The sequence below is a fragment of the Drosophila gunungcola genome, chromosome 3R, assembly GCF_025200985.1.
Source record: "Drosophila gunungcola strain Sukarami chromosome 3R, Dgunungcola_SK_2, whole genome shotgun sequence".
In the NCBI taxonomy this organism is placed as follows: Eukaryota; Metazoa; Arthropoda; class Insecta; order Diptera; family Drosophilidae; genus Drosophila; species Drosophila gunungcola.
Window position 1 is genome coordinate 21,566,152 of NC_069139.1, and position 15,018 is coordinate 21,581,169.

The 15,018-nt window shown below is 42.1% G+C and overlaps 2 protein-coding genes across 2 annotated transcripts; one reads left to right on the top strand and one right to left on the bottom strand.

Annotated features, from left to right (window-relative positions):
* The first annotated feature begins 9,290 nt into the window (after nucleotides 1-9,290).
* Nucleotides 9,291-13,427, top strand: LOC128254546 (nucleolar protein 6). Its single transcript, XM_052983715.1, has 6 exons — nucleotides 9,291-9,426; nucleotides 9,485-10,911; nucleotides 10,977-11,087; nucleotides 11,149-12,389; nucleotides 12,451-12,854; nucleotides 12,919-13,427. Exons 1-6 carry the CDS (start codon nucleotides 9,394-9,396, stop codon nucleotides 13,333-13,335), a joined length of 3,633 nt encoding a protein of 1,210 aa, XP_052839675.1. The 5' UTR covers nucleotides 9,291-9,393; the 3' UTR covers nucleotides 13,336-13,427.
* A 93-nt stretch (nucleotides 13,428-13,520) lies between these two features.
* LOC128254755 (uncharacterized) lies at nucleotides 13,521-14,931 on the bottom strand. Its single transcript, XM_052984086.1, has 2 exons — nucleotides 14,749-14,931; nucleotides 13,521-14,687 (listed from the first exon to the last, which is right to left on the bottom strand). Exons 1-2 carry the CDS (start codon nucleotides 14,813-14,815, stop codon nucleotides 13,606-13,608), a joined length of 1,149 nt encoding a protein of 382 aa, XP_052840046.1. The 5' UTR covers nucleotides 14,816-14,931; the 3' UTR covers nucleotides 13,521-13,605.
* Between the last annotated feature and the right edge of the window lie 87 nt (nucleotides 14,932-15,018).

Consider the following 15,018-nt stretch of genomic DNA (forward strand, 5'->3'; position numbering starts at 1 on the left):
CCACACAAAGAACACAAGATTGCAAAGGCAGTGTGAGAGAAAGAGAGAGAGAGAGAGAGAGAGAAGGAGAGCAAGAGCGGGGGAGAACTCAATACACAGAAAGAAAATTGGGAAAACAACGATCTAAAACTTACGTTTTTTTAAGAACCTGCCCAACACATAAAAATTGTTTGAGGATACCTACATAAGCCCTAACATTTTTTAAAATCTAACAGGGGCTCAAAAAAAACAAGTGTTTTTTTCTATAACATTTGAAAAGAGCAATGTTTTTAATCATTGTCACTACATGTATTGCCGTCCTTAGGAAACAAAAATATTTTTTGGAATATAACAATTTACTTTTTATAGACGTACCAACATTAAATTTTTGTATTAAAATATTGAGAAAATCATTTTAATCTAACTAAATTAGTAATTTTACTTGAAAGTGCAAAACGTCGATCTTTATCGTGTTATTTTTGGTACACACATTATATTTGATATGATCTAAATATATTTTAACCTTTTTTTTATAATTATAAAGGTCTGAATTTTTTCTGAGTGTTGAAGAGAGAAGCCCGGCACTCGACAGAGAGAGGACGAAGTGAAAACACTTGTGAGCGTGTGAAAATGCGGCAAATGAGCAGTTTGTATTAGTATGTAATTATTCTTCATGCCGCCGCTGCTCAACGATGTTGTTCTTGTCACTGTGGGGGAAAGAAGTAACCACAATACCGAAGTGCGAGAGTGAACGACAAACTGATAATGACGAGTGACAGAGACAGGAAGCGTTCATGCGTCAGAGGCCGAAACTATCGCAAGCAAACTCGTTACACAAACAAAACGCACCTGTCAAACACACACACACACATATGGAGTGGAGTATGGAGCACCAAGAACAAGAAGCTGAATATGTGAACGAAACCAAGCCGGCAAAGAGAGGCTCCGATCTCCGGCTTTGGCTCAATGGAAATTTCTTCGAAGCGCAGTCGCAACTGTGAAGCTGCTGCCCATGAGGGTGAACAAGAGGGTGGTGATGGAGCAGGGGCAGGAGGTGTGAATGGGGGAGTGACTCATGCCGTCGTGCCATGCATAAACGGCGATAAGCGAGATAGCTGTATGCCTGCTGTGGTAACAGTGTATGTTAACAGAAAAGCCCATGAATTTAGCACAGTGGGTTCCAGAAAGTTAAATATCTCAAAGAAAATATAATTTAACTTTTTAATTATTTTAGTTGCTTCCTTTGTGTGTATTGACATTAAGTCGCATTATAGACTTACATAAAATCAAAGCTGACAAAACCTAAGGTTTAGTTCTCAAAAAAAAATTGTTTTTTAACTTAACTAGTATAGAGATTTTCAGAACTAGGGGTCACAGCAGCTGATAAGTTTTTTCAAACGTTTGGCTTTATTTGGGGTTTGCTATGCCAGGGGTTTTTAAACCGTATACGTACAAGCGTACACTTTATCTAACCATCTATACTGATAATGCCGCCGGTCATTATTAAATGATTAAATATTTACTTAAGCCTCCCAAGTGATTTAACCTTCAATCGAATGTGTTTTTTTTTAGCTGCACATCGATATGGCCAGCTACACAAGATGTGTGCATTTGGTTGGTGTAATTATCGAAGTAAAGAAACGGCAAAACAAAACTCGAGCAACAACTTGGACTTTGGGGTTATTGAGCTCTCTCTCTCTCTCTCTTCGATTCTCTATCTCGCTCAGAGGTTACTGCAGTTGATATGCGACTACGCATTTGACCTCAATTGCAGAGGCGCGACAGAGATGGCGAACAGCTGGGGGAGATGACTGTAGAATCTACAGTGTATACACATGTGTCGTTTACTGTTGCTTTTGGTTTTCTTTGGTGGCCAGGCAATTAATTAATTAAAATGTAATTTATGTTTGCTTTTCCTGCGACATTTATTTGTTTTCGAAAATTAAAAACAATTATGATTGAACCCAAAAGAAGTGGACAAGAACCAAATCAATGGCATAAGGAAAAACCAGTTGCTGCTTAATTATCAGTGGGGCAAGGGCATAAAGTAAAAGAAATATACGACAGACAATCTTGAGACGAAGGAGATGGACAGAGAGATAGGAGGAAAGGGTTCAAAGCCGACTCATTCGGTTCATTAAACATGACTGAAGTCTTTCTTTGACACACTCTGTCGCCAGCAAACACTGAAGAATATTTTATACAAATTACTAGAGGAATATTAAGCTGTATTACTCTGAGTAATATTTATTATATCGACATTTTTCACTTTGCCTCTGTCGTATTCTCCTGACACTCAACAAATACCTGGTAAAAATCGCAGAACAGAACGCATGAGTATGATGGAAACAAAAGGAACTGAAACAAATCCAAAACTTGACCCGAGCAACTTGTTAGGCTCCTCTCCAAAGCCACGTCTAATCTGTTTGTCCGCTTTTTCCTCCGCTCAAGGAATTCCACGACTCCAGACACCATGGTAGAGACAGAGATGAAAAATTAACGCAAACAGAGCGGCAGAGAGGCAGCTTTAGGGGGTGGTAACATAAAAGAAAAAAGCGAACTTAAGCCAGCCGAGTTAGTTGAACAGCACTTGTCCCTTTTCATTTTTTTCTTCATGGCGCTGCTCTTGAAATTTCGAGAGCAAGAAAGTGAGAAATTCGAAAAGAATTTTTAATGGTTCTATTTAATCATTGTCTTTTCATTTGATTAAAAAAAGCTGCCCTTTGGTAAAACATGTTTTATTTAATAACTTAAATTTCAATACAAGGCATATATTCAGCTTTTCTAGAAATTTAAAGTTTAAATATATTCAATATTAAATGCACTAAATGAAGAAAATTTAATTTGTTTAAACTGAACTAGAATACATTAAAGTTTAATATCAAATGTACATTTCACTTTTTGTTTTAATTTCAAAGGACTTCATTCCTGATTCAGGTTCCTGACCATCTGACAAAAAAACCTGGTGATTCATTGCCGAAGGCTTACACTTATCCAACCGCAAACGTCTGTGTCAAAATGAAAATGGGCAGGGTAAAATAGAGGCTTTGTGTCAGCTGTTTGTATGTGAAATCCCATCGATTTGTTTGACAGGCTTTTACTTTCATAAGACTCGAGCATCTAATTTAATTAGATGAAATTTTCACACTGTTGGCTTTTTTGTTTCCCAGCCTTTTGCTGGCTTTGCCCTTTTCCATGCAATTAATTTGTAATTTTTTCTGCATTCAGCATTGGTATTGTATTTGGAATAAACTCGTGTATTTGGAATAAACTCGTGAAGCAGCACATCTTTTTGATCTTATATTATTATACCATTGCAAATCAAAATTAGGACAATATCGATAAGACAGAAGTTTCGAGTAACCGGAATCACAATAACTGGCAGCATATAGACTAATAGAGCAATTGGTCCAAATTGGTTTGCTTAGGCATCATCGGTTTGTAGGTCTTTAGGTTTTCTCTTTCATTTTCAGGAATTAGTTTTGTGCTTTTGGCTTTTCTGTAGCTCCCATAGAGAGAAACACCCCCACGCAGTGTCACCCATTTACTTATTCTCTGTGGAGCAAAAAACAAAAAAAACATAAAAAAGAGAAGCCAGCGATTGACAGTCGACAACAGCCTAATGACGTCACCGGTAAATACTGACGTGGTTTGTGTGTGTGTGAGTGCGAGTGTTTGATGGGTCACTCGAGCTTTGCTTTTTATTTCGGTGTGTTTCGCCTTTACATTCACATTATTATTGCTTAATCCGCAATTTTTTTTCTTGTTTTTATGTGGCACCACAGCTGCTGTACGCTGGTCACCCAGTCCTTCCCCCACCGTTGTCCTCTCGCTTTCGTCGCTTTTCACCATCGTTTTCTTGTGTTATTATTATAGGAGCTACTTTTCGCCGCACGCAACTTGGCTTTCGGTTCTTTCTCTCCCAATTCTAGGCAGTACAGTTAGTTGTGCTAACTAAAACGCTCGAATCAAGAAGCCAAAAATTGTCTTGTTAGAGAAAATTTGGGAGAAAGAAAATTTGCTAGACGAAATCGTCCAGATCGCTTTAACTACAGCTTAAATTCTAAAAAAAAAGTTTTCGGAACATGAAAAACTTCGGAACTTATTATTTTAATAAAATAATGCGTATAAAAAAATATTTTAATTGATAAACAGAAATTTCTGAGTTTCGGAATATAGGGTTAGAAACTCAATACATCTGAAATAATTTCCGAAGAATTATTCATATTATATTAACAGAGTTAGTAATGCCAGTTTGAGTTAGGAAAGCTCAACTGTGAAGCCTTCTCAATGGGTGGCAGGTGGCAGGACTGGCGTGGCCTACGTTATTCCGCTTGCTGTTCTCGTTTCTAAATGAAAATTTAGGTTATCCCCGTCGCCCCTTCACCGACCTCTTTCCATAACAGCTTGGCTATTAAATAACAAAAAGTAATACAAAAAGTTGATTTTACGCTACATTCGCTGTCTCCATCTAAAATGTGTGGAAATGTGAATATTTAGACGTGTGTGAGTAAGTTTGTTCGTTGGCTAGCAACAAAATTACGTTAGTTTGTCTAGTTGCTTTCCGATTTCTTTTATTATTTACTGTCAGTGGCGTGTAAAATAAATGTTGCAACATGGTTTCTGTTTTGCTCTTTCATTCCTTTTGTTGGATAAACATGGAAGCGAAAAGACTCAATCATCACCACTTATTACTTAACCTACTTTAATGTAAGCGGGTCAACAAACATTTTAAATTCCCCTTCCGCTGGAAGAGTTTAAATTCATGGGTGAATCCGTGTTTGCAAAAGTAGGCGCATTTGAAAATTTAATTTGTTTTCAATTTAAACTTTTGTTTGTGAGATTGTTTCTGAAGCTTACAATTTTTTTCTTTAATTATGTAGCTTGCTATGCAAAAGAAATACTTTACAAGCGTTCAAGGATCGTAGGTCCTGATTTAACAGGGTATCTACAACGGCTCAATCCGATAAACTGCGCCCAAAAGTCGCCGCTCGAGAACGCATCGTGATGGGCGACGTGCAAACAAGTGCTTTGTGTGAGTAAATATAGCTGGAAGAGCCGAAAATGCAGACATTAAACATTGGGAAGACCCAATGGCAGATAAATGTGTGTATACAAAACTATAAAACACACAGGTACAAAGACACATTCACAGGAGGATTTGGGAGACAAAAAAAACCTAGAAATGTCAATAAGCGAGCCCAAGGTAAAACCATCAGCTACGACAACTTTGGACCCATATTCAAGGTGAATAAGGTGCCTTCCGTCACCCTGACTTAAGAAGGCCGATCAACTAAAATGCCTATAAAATATTTAGAATGTGCGTGAGTTGTGTGCACTTCGTGTTCCGCTTCCTTACACACACAGCAAGGGCATCTATTATGCACCCACATCTGTGGGTATTATGTATTTGATTGGAAAACCACTTCATTCACCCCCTTCCCATGGCTCTTCTTCTTATTTCGACTGGCGTGCCAGAGGCGACAAGAAGCAGACGCCATAAACCAAAAGCAGCAAGAACACTTGCTAAAATAAAATAAATTCAAACACACAAGTTTAAATAGAAACAAGTCTTTGCTAAAAATAAAATCCTTTGGCAAAGTAAAAGGCAGCAACAAATACGTAACTCAACTGATGGTTGAACTTTTGGCAATGCTCAGTATTTGTTAGGAAATTAAAATCAACTTTTGGTAAACTTTTTGGTTGATCACTAGGATCACTGATATCAGGAAGGAATCAATAAAACATGAATTATTAATTTGTCTTAAATTGTCTTAAAAACCTATTGTGCTGAAGAATTCGAGGTTGCATTAACTATAAAATTTTATAATTTTAAAAACTAAACACTTGCAAACACTCTGTCATAATCATAATCTTATCGCTATCGAAATATCCATCCGTTTATAGGCCTGATAGCAAGAGGCACGATACGTATTTGTAGAACTTAATGGGAACAACCAACACTTTCCTTGCTTAAGAGTATTTCTAAAAAAAAATCGCAAGAAGATTGATTTTACGCACAATTTAAGTGCTGCTTGGAGTCGGATAGTCGAGTTTGAACAACGGCTTGTTTGGTTGGTTTTTGTTGCTGCAGGCGATTTACAATTAAATTGAACACTGAACACTGTGAACACTGAATGTATTTTTCGTTAAAAAAAAAAAAAAGTTTTGGACGATATAAAATAAAAACAGTTAAATTTAGTTAAGTTAAAGTTAAGCACAACATTGTTACTTATTAAATAAGCCAGTAATATTTTTTAAGAATCGGCTTTGAAAGGTTACAAAAATGGTATTTTGACTTTATTTCGATACATATAAACACCGAATTTTTCAATGATGAGATATTAGATACTTATAATTTGAAAATATTCAAAAATGTAATGAAAATTTCTCAGAGAAATCTGGGGCGATCATTGAAGTGGTATGGAAGCTTGGACAATCATAACTCACCTAGCTTGCCGTTCACGTCGCTGCATTTCGCCTAGCTAATCTCTCTTGAATTTTGACTCAAGAACTGGATCGCCTTTTCCGTGAATTTTGATAATGAATGTTTATCGGCTACCGCTGCTGCTGATGTTATTGTTGTTGTGGTTACTGTTTGCTGTTTGGCGATTGGTTTGATCCGAAATGCGGGTTATGCTTGCTGCGCAAACTGGAGGATCTGAGGGATCTGTGGGATGCGTGCGAATTGAGCGAATTATCCTCTCACCGCCCACACTCGCGCACACTCGCACGCACTTGCACACGCGCACTCACTCACACTCACTTAGGGTCCGCGCATGTCGCACATGCGGTAACGGGAGGTCCGCTGCTCTCTCTTTTTCTCCCACTCGATTACAGGTGGCTGAACGGGACGACACGGCAGGTGTGTGTGTAAGGAATGAGCTCGTCCTCTCGCTCCCTGGTTCGCTCTTCGCTAGCTTACAGTTATTCCTGTTGTTCCTTTTCCTGCTCTGTCTGTTGTTGTTATTTCTGTGGGATCGTCGTTGTTGTTTGACATTAAGTATGAAATTTGAGCAGCATCTCCTTGAGTTTTCCGTTTTGTTGCTTTACTTTATTAATTTTTTTTTTTTAATTTTTTGATGTGAATTTTGTGTTGGTGTGTGTGTGCTGTGTAGTTGTGTACAAATGTCAAAAGGCGGGCTATTTGTCGTAGAATTATTAAATTCTTATTGCTAATCCGTTGCCGCTGAACGATTGATCGAGTTTCTGGTTTAATTTCGGGCTCAGTTCTATGTTTCGGTGCAACTTAGCCAAATGTGTGTTGTAGGGTGTAAGGGGAAACAGTTTCGTGCTACACTGGATAACTAGGTAAACAAATAATTTTGGCTAAACAATTTGACAAACACACTTTTGCACATTTTATCCAACAATTTGTGTGACAACAAATCTGAACTCCGAACTGTATTCATTCAGTGTGCTGCTATGTTTTTCTTCCACTCCCAGCTGACATTTTAGGCAAAAGTGCTGCTGCTGTTGTTAGGGTGTAGTTAAATTTCAGCTATGGACAATTTAACCGGTCAGTTGCACGCTTAAACACTTATAGCACATGGCTTCAGCGCCTTGAAATCATAGCAATCTGTAAAAGAAGGAAATGACGTTTAAATATGCTGAACAGAAATAAAAAGTCAGCTCGATGTCAAATCGACATGCTTAGGTGAAAAAGATACATTTGCATTTTTCATAACTCTTATATTTAAACAATGCTTAATTAGATAAGCGTTAAGTTTGGCAAAAGCTCGGAAGGAAGTTCCACCGCTTTCAAACACACTTATTAATTGTATATGTTAAATATATATTGATGGATGATATATGTTTTTTTTTCTGTGTAGATAACTAAAATAAGTTCGAGATCAAAAACTGTAAAAGTATTGTGGTATTTTTTGGTATATTTGGCCTGTCTGCGCGCACACTGGTCACACTAAGCAGCGCCCAGAGCGCTAACTAAATTTGCTTTTCCTCATTGATTTTCATTTATTTTTTGGAGTGTTATTATTGACCTTTGTCTTTTTCTACTTTTAACAATTTGTCCAAAAAAAGTTCCATTTCCCTAGGGTCATTAAGAAAAATAGGCCAACGGCTCAGAATAGGGCCAATTTGTTGGTTTGCACCACGCTCCAAGTAAAATGTTGGAAAAATCTTGGACGCAAGGTCAAGTGAATATTTCCGTACGTGATTTCGTTTATTTTTATAAATTTTCACGTTTTGTTATTCGATGCAAAAAGAGCCAAAGCGGCTATGAACAAAATGAGAGGGAAAGAGAGCGACAATGGGGAAAAGAGACAGAGAGGGTGTAACTACTCGACTTTTGGCCATATTTTTTCAATGGGCCGCCTTTCTGCCAACGCATCGTTGTTTGGTTTTTTGCTGATTTGTATGCAATAAAACCACTTTTAGGCTTAATATATAAGCCAAATCGATTCTGACGATTTACCTTTTATACAGTTTTGCACGCATTTTCACTACGCCTCATTTTTTCACCCATACACTCATACGCACGCACGCACAGACACAGACCGAATATAATTTGCAACTCGATTTGCGGCTTTGCACTCGTCACTTTCTCGTTAACTACTTAATTCACTACTTTTTACATATTTAGCTGGGCTTATGTTTGATTAATATCCCACGAAATTGTCCTCGAAAGACCAAAAAACGCACGCAAGAGGGCACGAGAAAAATGGTGCGATTTTTTCCCTTGCCTGCACACACACACACACTCGAACATGGACTGAGACGAAGTAAGACCGTGTTGGTCGAAAAAGGAAATACCGTAGGTAAATTTAAGAAATGAAATCTGACCAAAACACAAATTACTTAATTATATTATTATATTATATTATATACATATTTATAAGTTATTATAAGCAGTAAACTGTTTGCTAGTTACTTTAAATAATTTATAAAATAAAAATACCAATTAAAATACCGCTGGCGTAGCCAATTAGCCGGCAACTTTGTTTAACTACACTTAAACCTTAAGTGAAAAAGAAAACTCTATGCACTTTTGTTTTATATTTTCACTGGGAACACATTTTTATAAAAGTCAAAGCTCTTTTTTGATGATATCGAGCATAAAAAATAACGAGAATACACACACTTACATTTGGCGCTGCAAAAAGTAGCACGAATTGGTTAACCTTTTTACTATGCCGAATTCTTTGTTTTTATATATTTTATTAATTTATAAACTTTGTTTAATCTTTTATTTGTAATTACGTTCGATTTTTACGGTTTGTTTTCGCGACTGATTGTTATTAAAAAACGAAACTGCCTGGTCCAGGGTGACCATATTCAAATGGCTTTTAAATACCGAATACTTATAAACCGCAGTTGCAACACGTGCGAGTTGCGTTCTCTCTCCACAAAATAAATAAATTATAGTTTAAATTGAATTTGTTCGCTTAAAACACGATGCTTAAAACTAAAAGGAAACTGGGGAAGTCGGTAAGTGGGCCTAGATTAATAAGAAGAAAGAAATTGGCTTAACATTTCACCGAAACAGGCGCGGATACCGAACAAAACATCGAAGAAAGCCGCTCGAGCGGAGTCCCAGGAGGATTTAACTGCAGAGGATCCCACCCACTTGGAGCAGTCAAGTCCTAGCAGCGACGATGGCTTCGATGAGCCGGAACCCATACCCGCCAAAAAGAACCCAAGCCAGTCCACCACCAAGCCGAAGATCAATAAGTTCAAGCAGAGGGGCGATGCCAAGAATGTAAAACCACCCACTCTGGAGGAGATGAAGGAGTTGCGCGACACCCAGAACCTCTTCCACTCCAATCTCTTCAAGCTGCAAGTCAAGGAAATGCTGGAGGAGCTGCAGCTAAAGCCCAAGTACACAGAGTTCATCGACAACTGGCTGGAGTCCTTCAAGGTCTTTACCCAACAGCTTAAGGATGGGTTAATGGAGCGTACCCACCTGGAAGTGCCTTTGAATATGACCCAAAAGCCTACCGGCTTCGTTTTCTCCAAACCCACCCGAGAACCCTATCTGATTGGGGCCGCCGCCACGGGAACACTGCTGGGTCCCAAGATCGTGGTGGATGTGGCTCTGGAGATGCCGAAGGAATCCCTGCACAAAGAGGATTACCTGAACCTTCGCTATGATCAAAAGCGGGCCCTTTACCTCACCTACGTGACGGAGAGGATGAAGGAGTCCCCGAGTTACGCCAAGGACCAGTTCACCTTCAACTATTATGCGAACAATCCGCTGAAGCCTGTACTGGAGTTGACCCCAGTGGCTAAGCAGGTGACCAAGCATCTGCAGGTGCGCCTGTTCATCACTGCCCCGCTGAGCAGCTTTAAGCCGGGTCGTTTTGTGCCTTGGAACAACAATATTCGACCCTCGCTATTTAATGACGAGTGGGACGAGGAGGAGCCGCTGCCCTCCACCCAGCACTACAACGCCAACGTGCTGTTTGATCTGACTTTGGCCGAGAACCAGGCACATCTGGAAAAGGCCTTTAAGGGCAGGCGCAACTTCCAGGACGGTCTACTGCTCCTCAAAGTATGGCTGCGTCAACGGGAATTGGGCATAGGCTACAGCGGTTTTGGCACCCACATCCTAGCCGCCTACATTGTCTATCTGAACGCGCAGCGCATCCTTCACCAGTCGAGCAGTAGCTATCAGGTGGCGCGAACTGTGTGGAACCAACTGGCCAACACTGATTGGACCAAAGGAATCAGTCTGGCTCCCGCTTCGAGCCAAACAGAAGAACTGGGAAAGTTGGCTGCGCACTATGATGTCTGTTTCATGGACTTTACGGGCCAGCTCAATCTGTGTGCGAATGTTCCACTCTCCGTTTATCAGAGGGTTCGAGAGGAGGCCAAACTAGCCGTGGACCTGCTCAATGACATGAAGCTTAACAGTTTTCCGCTCATCTTCATGCAGAAGTGTCCGCTGTACAGCCGGGTAGACAACATCTTGAAGTAAGGCTTCAACTGGCATCTAATATTCCTTTCAAAATTAACACTTTCAATCTTTATTTGCTTAGAATCACCAATTATTCGTGTGTTGATCAGATGCTTTTGCTGCATTCTCAGCCTCAGTTCAAGTACGATTATGCCAAATACGGGTATCCCCAGCTGCTGCAGTTGCTCACAGAGTAAGTGAATGTGGGGTTTTTTTTTTCTAAGCCATTGAACTATAAATATCCTTATTTTCAGCCTACTTAGAAAGGGACTTGCTGAGCGTATACAGTCCATTATTCCACTGGAAAGGGCCACAGAAGCCTGGCCCGTGGAAAACAAAGCTCCTGTCATTGGAAAGCACATTCAACTGGGGCTGATACTCCAGCCAGAACACGCCTACGAGGTGTTAAATAAAGGACCAGCCGCTAACGAGGATCCCGAGGGAGCGGCAGAGTTCCGTCGGTTTTGGGGAGAAAAGTCAAATCTTCGCCGCTTCCAGGATGGCAGCATCACCGAGGCTGTGGTTTGGGGCACCGCCCAGGATGCGCCCGCCAAGAAGCGACTAATTGTTCGCCAGATTGTGCTTCACTTGCTGGAGCATCACCTACAAGTGGAGGGCAAAGATGTCCAATACATCGCCGCCGAGCTGGAAGAGGTCTACCGCCTGTCTCCATGGTTCAAGGTCAACAAGCTAAAGACCAAGCTGCCACTGGATCAGGACACAGATGCGGAGGCACTCAGTCCGCACGTCATCCGCTGCTACGATGAACTGGCACGCCAACTGCACGGCCTAAATGATCTGCCGCTGGAGATCGTCTCCATATCAGGCACGTCCGCCGTCTTCCGCTACTGCGAGCCCCAGCCAGTGCTGCCGCAAGCGCGTGTTGCGGGCAGCCACATCCTGACCAGCCATGTGCAGAGGGTAATCATCCAGCTGGGCCAGAGCGGCAAGTGGCCCAACGAACTGACTGCACTGCGTGCCCTTAAGACGGCCTTCCTCATCGAGATTGGCGAGAAGCTGGAAGCGCAGTGCCGCCTTCAATGGGTGCTGTCCGCAGAGGGTCTTCTGGTGCTAAAGCAGGGCTTCTGCTTCCTTATCGAGCTGGCCCACAGCAAGGAGCTGGCGTTGCTCAAGCAAGAGGTCACTGAACGTGGCGTAACCACGTACGTGGATAATCCAGCAAGTCGTGCCTTAGAGCGCCATCACTACATACTGCCCAAAGTGAGCGGCGCTCTGCATTCGCTTCATCAGACGCACTCCGCCTTCGGTCCCACTGTGCTCCTGGCCAAGCGTTGGCTTGCCACCCAGCTGCTGGACGATGGTCTGTGGCCTGAAACGGCCACAGAGCTGCTGGTGGCGCATCTCTTCCAGCAGCGACAGGCGCCACAGGCCATTGCAGCGCCCCAAACCGGCTTCATTCGCTTCCTGCAACTGCTCGCCCACAGCGACTTCAACGGCGAGCTCTTTCTGCTCAACTTTAACAACAGCTGGCAGGGTAAGTCCTTAACTACCAGTCCCAAAATAATAGCAAACTATATAACACTTATTCAATTCAGAACAACAAATTGCGGATCTGGAGCACAGCTACCGCAGCGACCGCCAGAGTTATCCCGCCCTGGCTTTGGCCACTTCCTACGACATGCAGCATGCCGGACGCCTGTGGACCTCGGAGCAATCACCTAGCCAACGGGTACTGGGACATGTGACGCGACTGGCCCGTCATGCCCTCGAAATTATCGAGACCAGTCTGATGTCGAAGGATCTGAGGTTCGTGCGGCCAGCCCAGTTGTTCCGCGCCTCCAACGAGGGATACGATTTGGTTATACAACTCAAGCCGGATCTGGTGCCCAATTCCTTGAGCTTCGATCTGGGATCCCCATTCGTGTCCTTCAGCCAGCCCAACTTCCTTTTACCGCCGGCAGGTGCAGATCGTCTAGCAAGGATTGTGAGACAACTGAGGGTAAGCAGAGAAGGAATTTAAATTTTTATTTAGATCTAATGAGGCCCTTTTTTATCATATGTAGTCTGCCTACTCGGACTTCGCTGCTTTCTTCTACAATCCCCATGGCGGAAAGGAACTGGCTATTGTGTGGCGACCACCCACTGAATTCGCACCAAAGCCTTTCAAGGTCACCGAGCTGCATGCCTGCACTCCCTGCGAAAACGGCAAAGTGCAAGTGCTAAAGGAAACGCTCATCGAGGATTTCAAACTGCTGCTTAAAGACTTCTACCTACGCATTGCCACTCCGGAGGAGCTCAAGCGGGAACAGCGTGAGCATCAACAGCCCAAGCGGTACTTCAATGCCAAGCAGTCGCAGGAGGAGCCCAAGCCCCAGGCCAAGCCCAAGAAGCAGAAGGTTCGAAAGGACACTGAGCAGGAAGCGCCGCCCAAAAAGAAAAAGCGCCTCATCAAAAGTTCGGCACTGAAGGCCTTGAATTAGTTTTAGCCATAGCCTTATGGTAAAAGTGTAAGTAAACTAGTTATTAAATATAGAACTTTTCTAAAAGTAGAAAAATAATTTAAAATATTGTTTTTTCGTTGTTTATATAATTGAAACAAATTTATATTACAAAAAAGAGTTTAGAATCGTCAAGTGAGTTTTGGTCGACTTGAGTAGTATTGCTAATCTTATAAGGTCACTACTTTTACAAATCTTTGCAAGGGTATACAAAAAGTAAATGAAGTAAGTGTTAATATAGAAAGGCGATCATCACTGGTGCTTGTTGGCGACTGTTGAATCGTACATTCTGCGCTCCTGCTGCAGTTCCTCGTAGTTTGGATTGTGCTCGGTGGGTCTTGTCAAGTCGTTAGTTGCTGCTTTTCTTGACTTGGAGTCAGTAGCTCTGCTGAGGGTTTGTCGATAAAGGGATCTACTTAATGGAACCGTCCTATAAAAGCCCTCATTCTCCTGTTTTACACGCTTATCCAATTGCTGGGGACAGGATTTGCGCTCAAAGCATTCCCCATGCCGATCTTGAGGACAGAGATCAAAGTGTATTTTCCGCGATGTGCAAGGCTCCTCCACCGAACATCTTTGCTGCTTCATCAGCTCGTTTTCCGTACAGGCTTGCTGCGATTTGCAGCGCGGACAGGGATGCTTAGTCTCCTCTTCCGACGAACATTTACTTTCATCCGATAGATACGACTCGGTGGAGGTTCCTTCAATAAGGTGGCTGGATGAGGTATTGCAGCCCGTGGAGGTTGTGATGGGTTGCGTCTGGCAAGCCGAGTTCTTTGGCTCCTTCTTTGCACTCGAAGTTTGACTGGGAGTAGTCTGAGTTTGGCAACCAGCGTGCCGCGGCGACTCCTTCGTTGTAAGTGGAGTTGGACTAGGACTGGAACTGGAATTGGTTTGCGTTTGGCAGCTCGAGTCCTGCTTCTTGGAGCTTGGAGAATGCTGGCAACCGGTGCTCGTCATCAGGCCGCAAGTAGAGGTGCAAGTGTTGTAACGAAGGGGAAAAACGGACTCCGACTCCGCCTTGATCTTGGACCAGCCCAGTTGAGTGGCCACACTAGCCACCGTCTTTATCCGGCCGGGGATTTCCGCATCGTGGCCCTCGTCCAGCTGCAACTTGACCCTTTTGGTTGGGGGCCGGGCGATAATATCGTTTAGGGGGCAGAAATTTGTGGTGGTGGGCAGGCAGAAAGGCCCCGGAGCAGTTGGACATGAGACCATGGGAAAAAGCTGCCCGTTTGGTTCCATTCGATTGTAGGTTAGCATCCGGATGTCCTCCACTCGCCGAATGTCCTGCTGTGTTAGCACAAACGTCTCATTGCCCACCATTATGGGAACTTTACCAAACAAAAATGGGGCTAATTAATAGTAAACATAGTAAAGGAAGTCGGCGCTTACTGTGCAGAGCTGGGGCCGCCTCCTCGGTTACTTGCATAACCTTCTTCACCGTGGTATTGTTGGTCATCGTCTTTGGCTAACAGATAATTTTGCAAGTACTTTCTTAATTTATCTGGTAAAGTCACAAATGTACACACATTTTTTTTTACAAAACAACTAGGAACAAGGAACCTTGATGGAGAAGGTTTTGAACATATTTGTACTTTAAATATAATTTAATAAGACAAAGCTCTAAAGTTAACTTTAAAATTTTTAAATTTATTGTAAAAC